Raw genomic sequence first — 20,904 nt, forward strand, 5'->3', positions numbered from 1 at the left:
GCACCTCCTTAATACCTCCCTGCAGTATGTATGTGTAACCTGAGTAGCCTTTCAGTGAGTTTTAATGACCATAATGGGCCAAGGAAATTCAGGTTCTCAGAACAAAAGCAACCCACTTACTAGAATTGAGCCCAGGCACTGTGGATTGTGTTTTGAATCAGCACCAATATTTGCTTTGACTATGAGAGAAGGCACAGGCTTGTAATGACTATAATCACTGTCTTCCCACTTGTGCTGTCCTTAAATCATTAAAGCTGGAAAAGACCTCAAGAATAATGATTCTTGAGTCCAACCATAGACCAAACACCACCACATCCACCAGACCATGGCACTAAGTGCCATGTTCAGTCATTTCTTGAACACTTCCAAGGATGGAGACTCTACCATCTACTTGGGTATCCTGTTCCAATGCTTGACCATCCTTTTAGGGAAGAAAGTCCTCCTGATATCAAACTTGAACCTCCCCTAGTGCAGCTCGACACCATTTCCTCTTGTCCTGTCTCTGGTTGCCTGGGAGAAGAGGCTGATCCCACCTGGCTACAGCCTCATCTCAGGTACTTGCAGAGAGAGGTAAGGTCTCCCCTGGGCCTCCTTTTCTCCGGGATAAACAAATCCAGCTTCCTCAGCTGTTCCTCACAGGACTCACTCTCTAGATGCATCACCAGCTTCCTTGCCCTTCTCTGGACTCACTCCAGCCCCTCAATGTCTTTCATGCAATGAGGGACCCAGACCTGGGCACAACACTCAAGGTGTGGCCTCACAAGTGTTGAGTACAGAGGGGCAATCATTTCTCTAGTCCTGCTGGGTATTTTTTATATAAAGACCTCTAAGTAATAGCAGTTACAAATTTAGTGAGAATACTGTGCATTTATATTTTCACAGTTATCGAACGTACATTTTACCACCGTCCCTTCAGAAGCCCCTAACAGAGAAAAGCATCTTGGAGACAGGATGTGCTAGTTGTACTATACGATTGAAATTTTAATTAAAGGTTCTACAGAAGAGAGCAAGATAGAAATAAAAAACTTGTGTCACACGGTGTCCCAGTGTCAGATAACATGAAATGAAAGTCAGGGTTTTTAAGACATAAATGAGGATAACAAAAGTGTTCTATCTTAGCAAAGACTTTTATTCTGCTCTTCTTTCCTCCTCCTCAGGACATGAGGAAACAAAAGAATGCTGCAGACACAAGGCAATGAAAGCAAACAAGTTAACAAAGAACATCTCTAGTTTGATCTTAGTGAGGGTTAAAAGGTAGCTTGGGTGCAGATATGGAAATTCTCCATCATTACTAAAAGCCCAAGGTTTGTCTTTGTATTTTGTTGCAACTACATTTCAATATGTATATTTTAAAGAAATATTCTGTATTTAGTCCTCAGTCAAATTCAGATAGATCAACCACACAGCCAGGCAGCTCACATGCTCTCAGTACTTGGGTACTACACCTTGTTTGAAGTGCCCAGCTCTCCCATACCTTGTCTCAGGAAACACAGCTCAAACTACATGGCAAAATCTAAGAACTGGTGACTCAGAGGATGAGAAGAGTGACCAATGACAGCCACAAAAGTTTTCTGGTAAGAGGAAAAACTATACTGGGCCCACCTGAATGCACAGGTGCTGAGGCAGTTTATGACACTGACTTGTATCTAGCAGTGAGGCTGTCACATTTACAGCCAAGCCAAGAAATTCCCTGGTGCCACTATCCAACACCTAATGTCTAATCCTCTACTTGACAAACCTGGTTCTTGCTATGGGGTGTATCTTGACTATGGCCTAAGTGTTATGGCAGGAGCATGGGTACGAGACCCACAGCACAGCCCCGTGGCCGCGGCTCAGCAAAGTGCCAGGGACAGGGCAATCATGATGAGAATCTGCACATCTCTCCCATGAAGAGCCTTGGAGTCATGATATCATAAACAGGGTAGCCTGAATATATCAGGCTCTTTGCAAAAACAAGACATTTTTGGATACTGAAGGTGTATTTGCTTTTCTTTCACATTACAACCTCCCTTTTACTTTTAAAATATTTTACATTTTCTAACATAGTCCAGTTCAACATACTATTTGCTACCACTAGCCTATTGAGTGCTGCTAAATACACCATTCTGCTACTGGAAAAGATATGATGGACTACATTTATTTGGCATCTGCCATTTGAACATTAAAATACAGTTAACAGACTTGTAGACCATTCATAATAGCATGTTTTGTTGGGTTTTTCTGTAACAGTGTGACAGGTATTGTGCAGAAAACCCATAGAAATGAACTGTGCTGTCACAAGTTACCTCCATACATGGCTGAATAAAAGCTGTCATTCCCCTATTTCCATACATTAAATGCTAAAGCTAATGAGCTTTTATTAGGAAAAATCCTGTTTCTAGTGGACTGACAAAGAAGGGTTTAAACAATTTTTGTCCATGTGACTTTCAAGAAAAAAAAGTCAGACAGGATCTACCATTAAGCATCTTTTTATTGTAGTCTTTAATGTACATGCAGAATTTTTAAAAAAGGTGTCAGTTATATCTGTAAGCTTATAACAATAATGTAAATGTTTGGATCAGCAATGTATTTGGATTAGGGATTAAGAAATCTAAGTGAACAGACATCTTTCAGGATATACAGTTTATATAGTAAATCAAGAAGGTTTTCTTTGGAGTGATTTTCCTCATAAAAAGATAAAATATTTCTTGCTTACAATCTTGGTTGTTTTTAATACTGAAAAAAAAATCTATAATAGTACACTCTTCATTATGTACATAGAAAAACATAAAACTATATCCATACCAGTGTCTGTTTTAAATGCAAAAAGTAGTTAATAGCTTTGTAAATTTTTGTGCACCCTCTCCCGCCCACATTTTCCCTCCCCCACCCTCACTTAAAAATGCTGCATTTCCTAAGGTTTTCAATGCTTTGGCAGAAACAGAATGGAAGGCACTTCCATGTTAGGTAAAGCAATATGTGAAATATCAGCGCTAAATAAAAAGGCTGTAGGTGTACCAGACAGCTCCATGTTCATCCCAAGGGATGAATTTTGCACTCCTGCATGTCAAGAACTGGTTTGCTAGAGATTCCAGCTGGAGCAGGCTCAGACCCCAGCCTGGTTTACAATAAAGCTGATTAGCCTCACAGCTATTCTTACAAATGCTTCACACAAACCAATGAGGATGCAGAGAGCATCTCTGAACACAGTATTACCATGGGGGCAAAAAGCTCTTGCAACTCACAGCATCAGAACATGTTGCAAAGGCCCCACTACTGAGCCCTTCCACTTTGCAACACGGTAGTTTCACACAACACCCTCTGTTTAAGACTTCCTCATGTGGCAGCTCAGCTAAAAATGAACAAAGCAACACACAAATGTGAAGATTCTAAAGCATCTCTTGTGATGGTTAAATTTAGACTCAGCAAAGCATCCTGAAAACAATCTCTGTGCTAGTGGCAGGCTGACCTCTGCTGATAGGGAAGTTTTGAAAGCTGTAGAAAATTTCTCACAGGGGCAGCCCCTCCCTGGCCTCCTGTGGCTTGTTTGGCACTCCTTCATTTTCCTTTAAACTCAGGATTATCTCTGCCATACGCATTTATATTAATACTTTGAAAAATACCCCAGATGCCAATGAGATAAGCACCTAAATGCTTGCTAAAGGATGTGTCATAAGTCACAGTCAGGAAAACATTTCTGTAATGACCAGTTTTAGCTCTCAACTGCAGTCTGCAATCCTAGCAAAGGTTGAGAAATGACTGGATGCTAACTTCCAAGACAGAATGAGACAGAAAGGCACCGACCAAAGCTCTTACACGTCAATGTCTCCAGCCTGACAAAATGTTAAATTTTCAGGACATATGCTAGTTCAGTAATATGTTTACTTAACTAATTTATCATACTGCACAATATCTGACCACGACTGTAAATAGCTGCAGTCAACTGACAACACAATTGAAAAAGAACATTCTGCTAAAACCTGCCAGCTGGTCACGTTCATTCTGCTGTGATGGCTCTGCGCTCTTTAGCCACAATAAAATGAATGGCTTTATAGTGTTGGAAAGCATTTTTGTCATTCTTCAGTATCACTGTGGATTTATCTCACAAGGAATGAAGGGTAAGATAAAAAGGCATCCAACAACACTTCAACCTCTGATTTGAACAGCCAGTAAAATAATATGCAGCTGGCATGGAAGAATAGCCCTTTAAGGTTAGTTTAAAATGCAGACCAAAGTTGGCGGGGGGGGGGGGGGGGGGGGAAAGGCAAAAGAAAGGAAAAAAAAAAAAAAAAGGCAAGTAATCCAGTAAGAATGAACAGTAGAAAAAGAAACTGAGCAAGTGATTCTTTGTTTTGGGCCAGTCCACCACCAGTTGCTGTATGTTGCTTTGGGAAACACAAAGCTGGCACCAAAACACTCCAAAAAACACAAAACCTTCACCCCATTCCTAGGCTGATGGCTCTCCTCGAATTGTCCCTCAGATCTCTTTCCGTACTGTGGCTCGGATGCTGCTGAACACTTTGCCTATGGCCTCAAAGAGCGGGTCGCAGAACGTGTGGATGCAGATGGAATAGACACGGCTGATGCACTGGATCTCAATCAGGTAGCTCCTTATGCACGGCACCACTGCCCAGATGTGCAGGAATGACAAAATGGCAAAGTAGATGCCCCAGATGAGAGCCATAGGAATACCAAAGATTGCTGACAGTAAACGATAGAACCAGTATTTCGTTACAGTGAAGGTGGTAAAACTGGCCTTCCAAATCCCATCAAAGCTGTGCGTTCCCTCTGGCTCAGCAATCACATCTTCAAAATCGATCTGCAGCAAAGAACACAACGTCAGGTCAGTCAGACATTTGCATCAAGGGCGTATTCCAGAAACACTTTTCCTGGAGAGCCGTGGTCCCCTGCAAGAAAACACGAAGCACGTACTTCCTAAACACCCACGTGATTCAACCTATTACCACCCATGATTTAAGTCATGAATCTTCAGTAACCTTTACCCGGTGACTACCAGGGAGCCTCAATGATTAGCTCAAAATTAGACATCTAGCTTCTAGATGGAGTTTTCCACAAAATGGAATACATTTTCCTCATCTACAGCCCTAAGGTATGCAGTGCTCTTCTGGTCTACTTAAGGTACAAAACAGGTGAATAAAATCGTATTTCATAGTTTTGACTATTAATAAATCATTCAGAAAGTCACCTAAGGAAACAGTGCATTCCAACAGGCATATTTTAGCACTCTCTGTTGAAATACTGACCTGTTCAGGAAGCTTAATTGTCATAATATTTCTATAAGAAAATTAACACAATTGCAATGATGGTTCAGCTCCATGTCACACAGATGTGTTTGATATAACCCACAATGCAGGATATTTAATTTGGTTAGCACAATCAATTGCATAGGCACTGCAAACAACAGAAAAACATAACTATTCCTCTGCAAGGAAATAAATCACAGTTTAAGTCAGATGAAAGACAAAAAAAAATGCATTCCTGGGACTGGATCCTGAAGTGAGATAATAATGCTGTCAAAAGTGAAGATTTACAGGAGCAAGGTAAGTATGACAGGGGCCAGCAGCCTCAGAAACTCCGGCAATTGTACCTTAGCATGCTGGAAGATGGTGAATATACATATACTCTGTGTAAATACTGCTTATACTGTAAGAAAAGGCTCACAATCATTTATTTTAGTCGAAAATATACATATCAATTAAGAAGCACTCGTTCTTCTCTCCTGCTGAAACTTTTATCACCTCCAGGCATAAGTTACTAGCAAAGGGACAAATATAATACCACTGGACTTTCCAGCTTCTTAAAGAAAAAGGATAATTACAAGCAAAATTGTACAGTCTAGGTGCAATCTACATGAATGACTGGTAAGTCCTTGAGAGGAAATTTCTGAATTATCTGTGATATCCAACACCTTGAATGCCTAACACCAGACTGGCTTGATTGAACATATTCACATTACTCTCTCTGTCAGTGCTTCTCTCTAGACATCCAGTCATGCAAATTACAAACCTCCTCTTTTTCTGCTACTCTGAACTAGGTTCTAGTATCTGAAAGTCATTCTTTGGGATGGATATTCATTGTCATTATCATCATCACACCTAAAGGCAGCATTTGAGTTGAAACTTGATCTCCACAGAAACCTATGTCAGACTGCATTGGCAGAGTAGATTTTCTTTTTAGAATATATAAGCAAGCAGATAAACAATCTGCTTCTGAAACTATTCAAAAGCAAACTTTTGATTGTAGCCACATCTCATGTTAGCTGGTTTTCAAAGTCAATGGGTGTTCTTGACTTTTTATCAATATTTTCCTTGAAATCAGATAACAAAAATATCCATATGATGGCAAAACCCAGGATAATGACAGTAAAAAAAAGCTGCTTCTCAAAAAATATTACTACACAAGGACTACATGGTTCAGCATAGCCCTCTTATTCTAAAACTTTAGTCAATTTATTGCATGCTTCCCACCAGCTGTAATCCTTGGCAAAGGTAACCCAGCCATCATAGAGGTTCAAAGCATCGAGGGCTAGTCAATGTCATATCTAAAGTCTTTTTATTAATTTCAGTTGTAGTGGAAATGCCATCTTGTGTTATTTCAACTGGCTGATAAGGGAAATATTAGATCTCATATAGAAAAAAAGTTTTAATTGAGCTCCATCAGCCTTTTCATGGTTGCATCTTTATTTTAGCCAAATGAGACCTATTTTTATCAGAAATGCATTTTTTTGGCAAGCAAAATGAAGCTGTAGTTTAATGTGAATTTTCTAGAATTTTTAAAATAGATAAAATAAGCCCATAATTTGATTACTTTCAAAGTAATTCATTGTAATTAAAAGGAAAAAGGAAGCCAATAAACTCACTGGTTTTCAAATCAAATAGTAAACTTTCTGTAATTGTGATTCTCAGTAACTAATATTTTTCGCCTGTTGTGTTCAACAAAATGTCCATGGAGAGCTGAGGAGCTGACAGAAGAATCATGGCATATACCATTTCCAGATGGACAGCCCTGTACTCCTTCCGGGAGATGATGCTAATATTAGAACATTTATGATATATCTTTGGTCAGGATTTCCCAGCTCAAGTCATATACACTGTTGTCCTAAAAGTACTCAGGAATGAATCTGTCTGTGAGACAATAGCGATGTATTCACAACACCAGTCATTATCAAGAGATTAGCTTCTTGGAGCAATTTCAACAGCTCTCAGAATGTTTCTAACAATGCAGAGGAGTAGAAGAGATGGCCCTTAGGAATGGAAGCCGATGTCACACTACTGTGTCTGCCCATTTCATTATTCCTCAAATTCCATTTCACATTACTCTAGTTTGAATAGGGGAACTTGTGAATGAAAAGAAAAAAATGGCCTGACAACTTAAACTCTTAGCTGAATACAGTGTTAAAATGAAGCTGTTATCTTCCCCAGAGCTGCAAGAACATTATGAAACATAAGAACACTGTGTACATGCCAAGAAAGTCCAGCTACGCCTGGCACGTCAACCTCTGCAGGGCTGTCCAAAACCAGACTTACCTGCAGCAATGTCTAAATAAAGACAGGCAAGGAGTTGAGGTAATCGGGGCTCTTCTACTCATATGCTAACTGAACACTGCCTGGGAAACACTATTTATTCGCTCTTCAAGCAGAACAGATAAGTCCTTATGCTGCAGGAACTGAGATATCACTCAGCTTCTTCCTGCAGTAAACCACTCCCATGAAGGATCCGGATTTTAACTTGGAGGGATCAGTTCTCCACAGGCCTCAGGTGGAACAGGTGACTGGATGTACTTTGCCTTGCTATAGATTACACTTACATCACTCAGATTACTCAGTCCCTCCTCAGTCCCTCCTACTACTCTGCTCTGGTTTTCAGTTCAGCAGCACTCACTGACGGTGAGTGTCATCAGACTGATAAAGGGTGTTCAACTGAAGCGAGTAAAGTAAAAACAGGACTGACAGGAGAAAATATGATCCTACAGAAGAAAGACGCTGTCATTTCTGGTAATGAATCGAATTGTCTTGCAAGTATAAGACAACATTTTTAGGGTATTGTTCTCAAGGTCACTTTTGTCATAGCATCATGTGCATGTAGATCTGTGAACTCTCATTTTATCTACATAAAGTTTTTCTCAGGTTGTGCACAGGTCTTGTTTAGTAGCTTGCATGCTCCTTATGTAGTCTGTTCCTCCAGAGCTGTCAGGATGTGCTGTGAAATCACACTGAGGCAGTTGCCAAGCTAGTGAAAATACGTGCACATTCACTTGTGACACCAGAGAAGTACAGGAAATTTGGTGTGACCCTCTAAAGGATGCTAATTACCTGCTCTAGCCTTCTGTTTCAGACTGAACTATTAAACACTATCAACTCCTGCTCCATGCCTACAATGTACTTCCTGACTTCAGCTATTCTTTGTTTCCTACTATTCACTTTGGTAAAGCCAGTTTTTACATTGCTAGAAGCTTTTGTCTGATTCTGCTATGAGAATTAATGCAGCTTCTTTTGCTCTGCACATGTTTATTAAACTACAATCAGGAAACTGAGGAACCTGCTTTGATTCTAAAATAGATTTATTTACAAGAAAGGGAAATGGTATGGGATTTATTTACAAGATTTATTTACAAAAGAGGGAAAATATCTATTTAAAGATCAGAACTATTAATCAAAAAAGCTTAGCAGTGTGAAGTTATCATCTGACTCAATAATATATGCTATGAAATCAGCTGACCTGCTGACCTTGTCACTTCAAGTCCCTATGTATCAGAAGCTGGCTGGCTGGAAAGGTATATTAAATGCCAGGCTCAAATCACCTGCTTGCCACTGTGCTTCTCAAAACTTTGTTCTTTGAGGTTTGTAATATTCATTACATAGAAAAAATTGCTGTGCTTGGTCTGTCAGAAAAAAAATAAATATTTTTTATTTAGACCACCAGCATTAGGCTTTGACCTACATTTCTGTGACTGTAACTATCATAACTCATACCTTTGTGTGTGGTAGCTGCATGCTGCCGCTGTGCTCACAGCACACAGTTCACATAGCCAGGCACCACCCCTATTCCGCTCCAGAGGAACCCAAACAAGTGCTGAGAACGCCTAAATTTTTGTGTGCTTTCAATATCTCTTGGAGTCAGTAAGAGGAGGCTTAGACCCTTACTGTATCTCTATGGACTGATCACTAATATGTCCAGGCAGGCAGAACACTTAAATATGCACACAAATGAAAAATGTGAATTGTCCCACTGATGTCAATATGCTTATATGCTCTGCCAGACCAGGGCTAAAGTGCAGGCTGAATGTACACAGAAAAGAGCCATAAGCTAGTTTTCTTTACATTTTTATGCCCAGAGTGTGGAAACTATCTTTACTGCTTACCCTGGGCTGTTTTTAAACAGGTTTTCTCTATTCCAAGACCGTAAGTATAATACTGTTTCACTGTATTAAAACATGTCCTTGCAAGGCATGAGGCAAATATGTTTTGGTTTTTTTCTGTTGTAATAAATGCAATTTGTAAAATTACCAAATATATCCAATGTTCTTTAAAGAAACATTAACGTAAGAGAATGCATAAAATATTACAAAATGACAAGCCTTTCTATGGCATGGGTGACATTTGGAAGGTGATGTTAAGGACAGATGCAACACTGTTCTTATGTTGGAGAAGGCTGTGATGTGCATTATTAAAAATAAGAAAATGTGTGAGCATATGAAATTATTATTACATTAGCACTTCCACATGCTATTTGGAACTTAAAAATTCCCACTTACAGTGCCTGGAGAAGAAAGACATCACAGCAGCTGAAATGAAAGTTCACCAATAAACTCACAACCTTTCTGTTAAATCACTGATGCCAGTTAAGCATTTATGTATTTCCTCGATCCTTTGGAATACCACAATACCACATATGATGCTTGTCTTGACTGCTTGTCCTGACTGCTGCCACAGTTTAACAGAAAATGATGAAAAAGTTTATATTGTTTCTACTGAATCTGCAGGAAAGAGGATGGGGAGCTGTTGGGACTTACAGGAGAGAGCTGCTCTTCTCCCTTCCCTCCCAGACACCCAAAAACTCATTCACCCTTTTAAGAGCACTGTGTTATCTCCATCTGGCAAGCCTGTAGCTATGTAGGAAAGCTGGCACTTTGTTCCTGAACACACAGAGCTTCATGATTCCTAGATGGTCTACTTCCTCACCAATCAGTGTTCCTGAACACACAGAGCTTCATGATTCCTAGGTCTACTTCCTCACCAATCAGGTCTCAACAGCAAACATTACGTGATCTCAGGTGTTTACTAAAGCAAAAACTCATTCTGTCCCACAGTATTTAGACAAACCTCGAGCAAAAGGGTGACTACAAAACAGGCACATCTAGCAGTGTTTTGTTCCCTCACAAGACAAGAAATCACCTTGAATCTTGGTATTGGTGGCAAGCGTCTAACAAGGGAACCCCAAGACTCCCCCAGGCTGGGCTGCAGTATGATTAGGCTTTGCCAGTCAACCTCAAACTCTGTCTTCAGAGCACACTGCTCTTCTGGGGACTGGCCACATCACAAGGCACAACAGTTCTTCTTTGCAAAAAAACAAAAAAACAAAAAAGATGCCATGACTGCAGATGGCTAGGATCAGAGCTGTTGTGTAAGGCTCGCTGAGTGCAGAAAGAAATTACAAACAATATTTCCAAAGTGAAAGAAAGCCTAAACAAGCAAGCAGAACTGTTGCACCCCAGTTACTTGCACTGACCAATGAATTTGCTCTACCTTTCCTGTCTCTCTGTGCCTGCTTTCCACAGTATGGCAAGAAAAGTGTTCTGCTGGCAGATCCCTTAATGGAAACAGTGAATCTTTCCTGAGTGCTACAGAGTATGCCAGAAAAGCAAACAATGCTTTAACAAACAAGGATATTCATGTTGGAAAGTGGAATTGAAGGACTGCACTCTTCTAGCCAAATAAGAAAACCAGTCTGGTCAGGAGTGACTCCTACTGCATGCAAAACAAATACTCAAATGCACTATGAAAATGTGTAAACGATGCCATGGTAAATGGTAATTGCAGATCACCATTTCACAAACTGAAAATCATAGAAAAAAAAAATTGCTTCTATTTACTGAGAGAACGATGTCCTGCTCCCTGCCTGTGCTGGTTACATACCAGAAAAGCCCTGCTGATGGTCTTTACTTCATCAGATGGGCAGGCTCACCAAAGCCTGCGGAAGTACTCGTGAGAAAAACGTGATTGATGCCAATGGGTCAGCACTGTAGCCACCAGCTGTTCTCCAGAGATCTCTTCCTAAAGCACTTGCCTCTCCTGTTGCAACACAGGCTGGCAGAAGGAAAGACAAGCATCCTCAAGGAAAGATCTGCTCTCTGCAACACAGCAAAGCTTCCTGTGCAGGTGGGGATACCATGTCAGCTAGTTCCTTGACAAATCTCTTGATGTTGTTGGAGTAAGCAGTCAGAAAATAAAATTAGTGTTTTCCTCCCTGGAAACTGGGTTGCTGGGAGGTTATTGCAGCTTCCCCAAAGAGAAACCCTTAAGAAACTTTCCTTGTTTTTATTATTTGGTTCATGTTTCACAGTTCCTTGTTTGATACAGCTATTTTAGCAAAGAACCTTAATACATTTATGTATATCCACATACATCTGTCCATCTGTATGTCTAAAGAGGTATATTTATGAGCATGAACACCAGTGTGAAGTTTTGACTACACTAAACACAGAAATTTTTTCCTTTATTTCACTGGTGTCTGGAGTTAACTGAATCCAAAAGCCTTAATAAAAGACATTGTGTAAACCGATGTTATATTTTAAATTATATTTAATAAATATAAATATGACAGATTTCTATTTTATTATGCTTATATACTATTAAGGTAATAAGCTGCTATTAGGCATAACTTTTTAAAACTTAGTCTAACTTTATCATTCCTAAATTTAGGCAGTAATGGGAAGTGGAAATGTAGTGATCTCAGACTCTTTAGTAGTACATGGAGAGACAGGGACCCTTGGAGGTTGTTTTAGAGCTGGAAACCACTTTTTTCTCTTTATAGTTTGTAAAGGGAGTCTAAGGAGAGGAAATTCTTGATTATATTTTCACCTTTCCCCTCATTTGTACCTGAACCATGCTTATTGCTGACAGTGATGCAGTGATGTCCAGCTGCCTCTCTTTTCCTTTAAAAAGAAACTTGTCCCAGCATTTGTACTGTTAGAAGCTTGTCTTTCTTATGGAAGAGCTTACGTTACTCATCCTTAAATATATTTCTTTAATATTTCATAAAAATCAAGCTACTTTATAGTTCTGCTGCTGTCATAAACTGTGTGAGAACAGCAATGGGACTGAGTGCAAGCTTGCTGATGACACCGAGCTGTGTGGTGACGCTGACACTCTGGAGGAAGGGATGCCTTGACAGACTTGAGAGCTAGGCACCTGTGAGCCTCATGAAGTTCAACAAGGCCAAGTGAAAGGTCCTACACCTGTACCAGGGTGGTCCCAAGCACAAATACAGGCTGGGTGGCAACTAGATGGAGAGCAGCCCTGCATGGAAGGACTTGGGGATGTCGGCTGATGAGCAGCCCAATAGGATCTGGCTTGCAGCCCAGAAAGCTGACAGCACCCTGGGCTGCATCAAAAGAAACAGGCTGAGGAAGGTGATTCTCCCACCGTGCTCTCACAAGACCCCAGCTGGAGTACTGTGTCCAGCTCTGGGGCCTCCAAGATGAGAACATGGGCCTGTTGGAGCAAGTCCAGAGGAGAGACAAAAAGATTAGAGGGCTGGAGCACACCCTCTGTGAAGAGAGGCTGAGAGATTTGTGGTTGTTCAGTCTGGAGAAGAGTAATAAATAAAGTGGGCTATAGAGGGACTTTTACAAGGGCATGTAGTGACAGGACAAGGAGGAATGGCTTTAAACTGAAACAGAGTAGGTTTAGATTAGATATTAGGAAGAAATTCCTAGGAGAGGCAGTGAACTGTGCAGGCCCCATCCCTGGAAATGTTCAAGGCTGGGATGAGGAGGCTTTGTGCAACCTGATCTAGTGAGTGGCATCCCAGCCCATGGCAGGGGCTGGAGCTGGATGATCTTTAAGGTCCCTTCCAACCCAGGTATTTCTATGATACTTGAACTTGGACTTCATAAAACAGTTGATGATTTTATGGCTGAACTCTATGGGAGATCCCTGATCTTGAAGAAAACTGATTCTTTTTTGTAGCATCTGTTTGAATTCCAAGAAGGGATTTCAAAGTTGAAGGAGGAAATGTTGCAATCCATCTATGAGACTCCCTTAGGCTTTTTTTGGAACTCAGAATGTAAATTCAGCACAACGGGAGTTTGGACAGAGAATGTGATGCTTTCACCTTCAGCTGTGAGAATGCCTTCTCACTTCTTATCTATGAAGTCAAATTTATCAGTTTCTATTTGTTTAACTACAAACTCCACCCTTGTACATCCCCACTAACATCTAGAGCACAGCCCCTGCATCTTGAATAAAATAATATTTTATCAATTAATGAGCTCATTAAAATGGGACAGTGGCACTGAAATTTTTTTTTTTGATTGCTGATGTAATCTGGTAACAATTTCTGACAAGAATGATACTGCACAAAGTTCAAAATTTTTTGAAACTTTTTCAATTTTTAATTTTTTTTTTAATTTTTAGACATTTTTTTGAATCAAAAGACATTTTCCTAAGAAATCTGTCATGAAAATATAAAGAGACTAATGGCGTAAAACCTGCCTCCTCAATAAATCAAATGAAATTAAATGGCATAATTTCTCTTTCATGTTCAAAATAAGCAACCCTTTTAAAGTCCAAGATGGGTTTTATAACCGTCATTTGTCTGGAAAAAAAATATGGTAGGTCTGGATCAAAAAGCTCAGAAAATCAGTTACTAGATATAGACTCCATCCTGGTGTTTATGAGAAGGGTATTTGAGAGCTGTGGGAAATACAAACTTAGTTTAGAACTGTATCTGAGACCATAAGTGTTTCAGAATCACCCAAGTTCATTTGTATTTTCTTCTTTTTGTTGCCTAAAATACAACCAAGATAAAATTTCCTCAGTGGGGACCTCATTGGTACACTATTCTACTGTACACAATTATCCCTTTTTCCCCTGGGGAGTTTTGCATTTCAATATATTTTGTTTTAGATATCCATACTCTATACAAGAAGACAGTGTTTCTATCCACATAATGGGCTAAAAATTCCAAAATCAATTCAAATTGTTCTTAATATTTTCAAACATATGATCTAAATTCTGTTGAAGTTATCAGAATTGAAAAGTATTTGCCTCGTTTGAATCTGAGATAGTGTCCAATAAATTCCAACAAAAGAAACAGCCATGCTGAATCATTTGCTCTGTCCCCATGGCCATCAAATTTTTTATGGAGTTATGAGTCATGTTCATCATGCCAAGAAAGAAGGCTGTGCATAAGGCTTTAATAATACCATGGGTTTAAATGCGAACAGTTTTTTGAGAAAGAAGCTTTCATTAGAACAGATGCCATTATTAGCTGTACTCTTATGGACATTCAGAAATTCCATGTCTGAGAACTCCTGATTGATGTGCAAGAAAACTATTTTTCTCTCTTAAAACATTGCTTAGACCTTGTATAAACTGGCATTCATAATGATTGAAGTTTTTTATCTCATACTCCTAGACCAGCCTTGGAAGAACTATTTGAAACAGAATTGAATCGTGGTCAGCCAAAGTCAAATATTTGAATTTGCTTGCATTTTAAATCTAAATCCCATAGCTTGTTAATAGGACACAGCATTACAGAACCATTTCATTAGTTGTTTTGCACAAGTAAGGTGTCCTGTCTAAGCTACAAGTATCATCAATTGAGAGAAGCATGCCCCCTGAGAGCACTGCTTCTCTTGTCCTGTGGTTAGAGTTAAACACTGTGATGTGAATCTGCCTCCAGAGGCACCACACTTTGGTCACTGCCAAGAGCAAGAGCCCAGGTGACAAGCTTGGATTAGAACACATACACACATATATACTCGTGTATTTATGTATTCATATGGACTTTTTAAAACTTAAACATTTGTCTATGTTCTTGTGACTTTTAACAATTTCTAAAAGTAAAGAAAAGGGTCTGCACTAAATTTCATTAATTGCTTATTTCAGAAATAGCACTCTCATTTTACTATGTTGAAGAGCAGACCTGTGTTCCTCTCAGGCTGACACCTGTTGTCACATCTGAGTGACAGCCCACCTTAGGTCTCCCATTCAAAAAGAGCATGGGGTGACACCTGCTTTCCTTCCAGGAGGTTCTCAGGTGTGGGCATGGGACATGCTCTGACCAGTCATCTCTCTGTGCATCTTACACTGTACTCAGTACAACAGGGAGGGACCTTATTCATGAAAAATTACATAAAATGTAAAGTGCTTTTGAAAAACCCTCTCTTTTTATTATGAGGCAGAAATTGTAAATAGCTTCAAAAGCATGCCTGAGTAATACTTTCCTCCCTAATGAGTACATAAGGGTATTACAGTATTTGTCAACATCTGACTAAAAATTCCAGACTTTTCCTTGCAGTAAGCTGAATTGCCCTCAACTGCATTAGTTTTAAGTGGAAGGCATTAATACGGAACTTTTTGAAACTTGGTACAAAAGCTCTGCATCTGCACATCTGTAGCCAAGTACTAGATTTTTTTTTTTTTCCAGAGCAAAAAGGACTCCTATATAACCAACAGCAGATAGACACCACTTGTTTAAAACAGAATAATAATTATGTTCTAGATGGTAGACCAGCCACAGGCCTTTCTTCCTGGCACATCACTGTAGGAAAAAATGGTAAGCTGGCTGCAGATGTGATGACTGCACAGCGGCTCCTCACTAGTAAAAGTGAGAATTAGATTTTGTAGAGCTGGCTGCAAGGTCTGTCCCCATTCTCAGCAAGGAGAAAGAAGTTGGTGAGAAGAGTAATCTGTAGGAGAGCTGGCTCCCTCCTCTGTGTTTCCCAAATTCAGTAAACTCTGTGCAGACCTGACCACAGGTATGTTGAGAAAGTTTGAACTCTGAAACTCGAAGGCTGCAATTTAGCCGTACTCTGAAAAACACAAATACTGTGTTGGAAAGCAAGAAAAGTAAAGCCTGAACTTCAGGCACCTTCATGTGAGTTCTGGGTCCTTGGGGAATGAATGAGAGAAAAAAGCAATAAGCTTTCCACCCTGTTTGTTGTGTCTCATCACAAATAAAACCTGCGGGACACAAGTCTAAGAGCAGAACTGCCCGGTGAAGGACATATGAAACAGATAAAACTATGGCAAACCACCTGTATAATCACCAGCAAGACTCCTGGAGAGCTCCCACATGCACAGAGGCAAACTCTTTCTCCCTTACTAGATTCCCTCCTTGCCCCCTGCCTGACCAGCCACCTTCACAAGCCAGTGCCTGAAAGAATGGAACCACTAGTGCACATTGTCCCACTGTCTAGTGATGTATGAGGACAGTTGTATGAGGAAGAAAATCTTTTCTTTCTGCTCTTCACTGAAAAACTTGGGGCAAAAGAAAGGAAATTCTATTGATTTTTACTAGTTTGTGCTTCCTCCTGTTCAGAGTTGTTACTTCCACTGTCTGCATACCTCAGTTCCATAAGGCCTTGTTCACATCCCTCTCTGAACAGAAATCCAGTCATTTGCCCCATTCTTCTGGAAACCTCCCAGCACTAAGCTTCCCCTTGGTAGTTAATTCAAAGACAAACCGTAAGCAAAGTCACCAACAGCTTTGATGCAAAGCTGCTCCACGTGTGTAGTTTTCATAGAAGGACCTTGACTGGGTTTCTGCCCCTTGCCTGGATCCCCACCCTAAGGCTGCCTGCACCACGCATCTGCTGCAGGGGAAGCTGGGCAGATGCTCTGTGCTGCAAATCAAGGGAACGTGCCTCTTGCTTCTCACAAGAGAAGGTTGTTTTTAAAATGTGCTATGGGAAGTATTTGAATACAGACAACACTGAGGCCTTTTAGAGAGCTGCTTACAGAGCAGATTCCTCATCCTCTGTCTAATCATTTCTGTTTCATGGCTGACTGATTTGTCCCCAGTTTCCATGCTGTTGTGCCTCATAATCAAGTGGCAAGAAATGCATAAAATAGCAGGTAAAAAGCAGAAAGTTCTGAATCTAGAAAAATGCAATGGCTTTAAACAAAATTGAGCTCAGCCTAAGCCATACTTCTGGCATTACAGGACTCCTACACTTTTTTTTCTCTGACTTTCAGCACTTAAGACTGCAGTCCCCTTCAGTTAGTTTAACACTCTGCCTGGAAGTTTTACAGCCAAAGTAAGAATGGCAGATGCATGTCAGAAGGGGACTACAGACTGATGGCTAAGGCAGGGACTGAATCTGTGTATTTTCACCCCAATCCAAGCCTGTCCCCTAGGCACTGGGTGTGAATTTTATTGCTACGTCTAATAGACTGAATCTGAACCCTGTAGTCCATATAAACGCAAATTGTGGCAAAAATCCTGTCTCTACTCTGCAGGTTGGTCTATCTATGAAATACTTAAAATAAAAGTTATTCTTATTTATCCTTGTAACAAAACAGAAAATTTTAATTTACAATGCTATTTTGTACACACACTGCTGTTTTTATGATGTAAAATGGATCCTGTCTGGTCAACATCAAATTCATTTTGGTATATTCCTATGTCTTGATATGACTATCTTCACTTCAAGGAGCTCACTTGCTGACATAGAGGCAGTACTGGTATTCTGGCTGTTTGCAGTTTTTCGGTGAATGTGTTGAACCACAATTATTTCAAAAGGACAAACTGAAAAGCTTGTTTTTCCCATTCCTATATTCAGCGAGTTTATTTTAGAAGAGGGAATGTAACAAACTTCCTTAATCTTTGTCTCTGTGGGAGGCAGAGAGGGCAGGATAGGCTTTGTAGGTTTCAGCTTAAGTCCATTATGGGTTTTTTTTCCGTCAGTGGTCTCCCTCTTTTCCCATCAGGGTCTTTCTTTCATTAGGTTAGGTTGTGGACAGCAGAATTCTGACTTGCGTGGGAGCAATGACTCATCCTCAGAAGGTTTGGTTGCTTTGGGGACTTCTCCTGTTGACATATGCAATAAACTGTGATGCAGTGCTGTTCATGAGCTCTGGCATTCCCTGTCTACTCAGCTGCTCCTCCATGGATAGAAGAAAAAATAATTGCTCTCTCCTTTTTAAAATCATCCATTTTTAAGGCAGTTTTGTACCATTAGGTACACAGATTATTTTTTTTGTAAACAAATAACAATTTTATGCCTTTTCATTTTTATATGGCTCCTTAAAGACACAGGCTGCTGTGATAATTCTTAGCATGGATCCAGAAATATGACCATGGCTTGTCATATTCAGCACCTTCAAATTGTGTTGAAGTCTGGAATTTGAATTTACTCATGACTTTGTTAAATTGTCTGCACATAGCATGAATCATTTTACAGATACACATTCAGGATCCAGAGTTCACCCTCTTGATTCTCTGGAAACAATACAGATCTTTCTTTTTCAATAATGGTCTTCATTACAACAAACGTGGTGAATCGCACACACTCTGACACTGCTGGCCACTAAGTTCACTAAGCAAGCCAGTTAGTGGCTTAGTCACCCACTACAGCTGGGCAGCTCCCATTTTTCCTAGGGTCTGACAAACCCAGATGACAGCATCCTCAATTTTCACATTGCAGTGGTGTATTCCCCTCTCCATCTTTCCAGGCTGCAGTGTGATCTGAGGAATGCTTGTTAGGCCTTGGCTTTGGAAACACCACCTGGGCTCAGCTCTTTTTAAGCTTACCAGAAACATGGTCTGCTCCCAGGAATTGCTAACAAGCTGCTGTTTTCCTTAAGACCACCCTTGAAAAATATTCCTCCTGCCTGAATGGCACAACATTCCTGTTCTCACATCTTCGGATAAAGTGCCGACCCAAACTGCGGCCAGGATGAAACACTGTAATGACCAAAGCCCAGTCTCTTGCAAGCCTATAAACAGCAATCCAAAATGGGGCCCTTTGAGCTCTCCTGGACTGCAGCAAGCTACCACCAGCAACCTCCCTCTGAGTGAGATGCCTCTCAGAGCCTCATGCATGGAAGATCACTGGAACAAGCTGCATCCTGGGCCAATATGCAGACTCCTCAAGGCCCAATCCTTTGCCCATTGGGAAGTGCAAAAGCATCCAAAGTGAGTATTTCATTGATCTCTGGTGAGAATTTTTCACAGGCACCTTGCTTGCACTGACTCTTCCTGTCTGTGTGCATGCCCCTGCACATATGCTACAGCAAATCTGGGAGAAATACTGCTTTCTTAGATGTCTAAGTACCTTAGGTATCTAAGTTAGTTAGGCTAGTGAGTAAGGTTAGGTTATAGTTATAAACTTACTTAAATGCTATTAAGTATTGTTCTTTTGCTAAGTTGTTAAACAAAAGTTATAAGCTAAGTGTTGCTAAGTGTTGTTCTTCTGCTGAGTTGCTAACTTCAAAGTTACAAATTAGGCTAAATGCTCTTCAATGTTATTCCCAGTAAATTGCTAAGGTTAGGTTTAGTCATAAATTAAATTCAAGCTATAAGTGTTCTTCCTATGTTAAATTGTTAGGCTTAAGGTATACGTTAATTGCTGTGAAGTTAGAGTGTTGTCAAGCTTTCAGGCCCTGTTCCTTTTTATCCTTGCCTGCACTGTCTTTTGTCACACACACATACACCCCTAAGCACACACACACACACACCCCCAGATAGTTCCCAGTTAATTTCTGTTTGGATTGCCTGGATTTTGTTTGGTTTTGTTGTTGCTTGTTTTCCCTTGTTGTGCCTTGGCTGTCCTGTAAGTAGTAGAGTGAATCTTGCCAATGAACTTGTCATGCTTTGCCAATTAATATTAAATCTGACTTTTGCTCACACCCTTGCCAGTGATTTTTTAAGTGATCTCAAACACTCTTGTTCGTAACACATGTGGATTGTACAAATTTGTCTGTATAAATTCTTCTTCTACAAGAAAACCTGTCTCTGTGATATTTCTGACCAAAGTGACTTCAAGCAAAAATCTCCATCGACCCTGACTTGTCAAAGCAGTCAAACTGATTTATAAACCCAAGAAAAAAAAAAAATTGGCAAGGGCACAGTTAGATTTTGCTTAGCTTATCATCTTTTGGAAGGCAGGAAAAACACCAAAGAGAACAAAACAGAGCAAGGACACAAATCCAAGCGCCACCAGAATCTCCGATTTTGCACCCGCCAGGCTTAGGGAGGGCGATCTGCTTTGTGACATCTCCCCGCCCTGCCTCCGTGCGTGCCTCGGGGAAGGAAAATCCTTCCGACGGTGTTACACAAGGTCACGCAACTCGTCCCGCGCTCCCCGGGCGGGACGTCCCGGCTGCAGAGCGGGCTGCCGGCACAGCCCGCGGCGGGACCCCGCGGCCGCGGCCGGCCCAGCCCGGTGCGCCCCGGGACAGCGCGGCCGGCCCCAGAGAGGAGCAGCCCCGCTGCGCACCCATCCGAGCGAGGGGCTCCGCAGGGCTGCCCTGGCTGCTGCCCGCCCCTCTCCTGCCCACTCCGCCTTTTCTTTAAAAAAACCAAAACACCGATCCGCCCCTGGCCCGTTCCCTCCTGTAGCAGGTGGTTCGCGGGCATCAGCCGCCCTGACAGCGCCCGCGTACCCTGCCTCGGCAGGACTTGGTATCGCCCCCCGCGACGCCCCGCCTCGGCCCCTCACCTTCACCACGTCGTCGTTGAGGTGCTTGGGGTCTCGGTTGACCAGGTCGATCTCTTTGGTGTGCACGTCGTGCACCGCCTTTTCGCTCAGCTCATCTGCCATCATCTTGTTGTTGGGCTTGTAGATGTTGCCCTGCTCCCGGACGGGCGCCGTGTACAGAAAGCCCTGCGGGGAGCAGAGGGAGCGCGGGCGGGAGGGAGGGAGAGCCCAGTGAGGCGGGGAGGGCAGGGCCG

At 41.2% G+C, this 20,904-nt stretch overlaps 1 protein-coding gene across 1 annotated transcript in view; it reads right to left on the bottom strand.

Annotated features, from left to right (window-relative positions):
- Positions 1 to 2,452: 2,452 nt before the first annotated feature.
- Positions 2,453 to 20,904, bottom strand: part of CAV1 (caveolin 1) — a 19,079-nt gene continuing 627 nt past the window's right edge. Inside the window, exons 2-3 of the mRNA XM_041421019.1 lie at positions 20,672 to 20,836; positions 2,453 to 4,798 (exon numbers count right to left, since the gene is read on the bottom strand). Of these exons, the coding sequence (XP_041276953.1) occupies positions 4,457 to 4,798; positions 20,672 to 20,836 (507 nt within the window). The 3' untranslated portion in view covers positions 2,453 to 4,456. The remainder of the gene's footprint in view (positions 4,799 to 20,671; positions 20,837 to 20,904) is intronic.

Source organism: Onychostruthus taczanowskii, unplaced genomic scaffold (assembly GCF_017590055.1).
Source record: "Onychostruthus taczanowskii isolate IOZ18803 unplaced genomic scaffold, ASM1759005v1 scaffold68, whole genome shotgun sequence".
NCBI lineage: Eukaryota > Metazoa > Chordata > Aves > Passeriformes > Passeridae > Onychostruthus > Onychostruthus taczanowskii.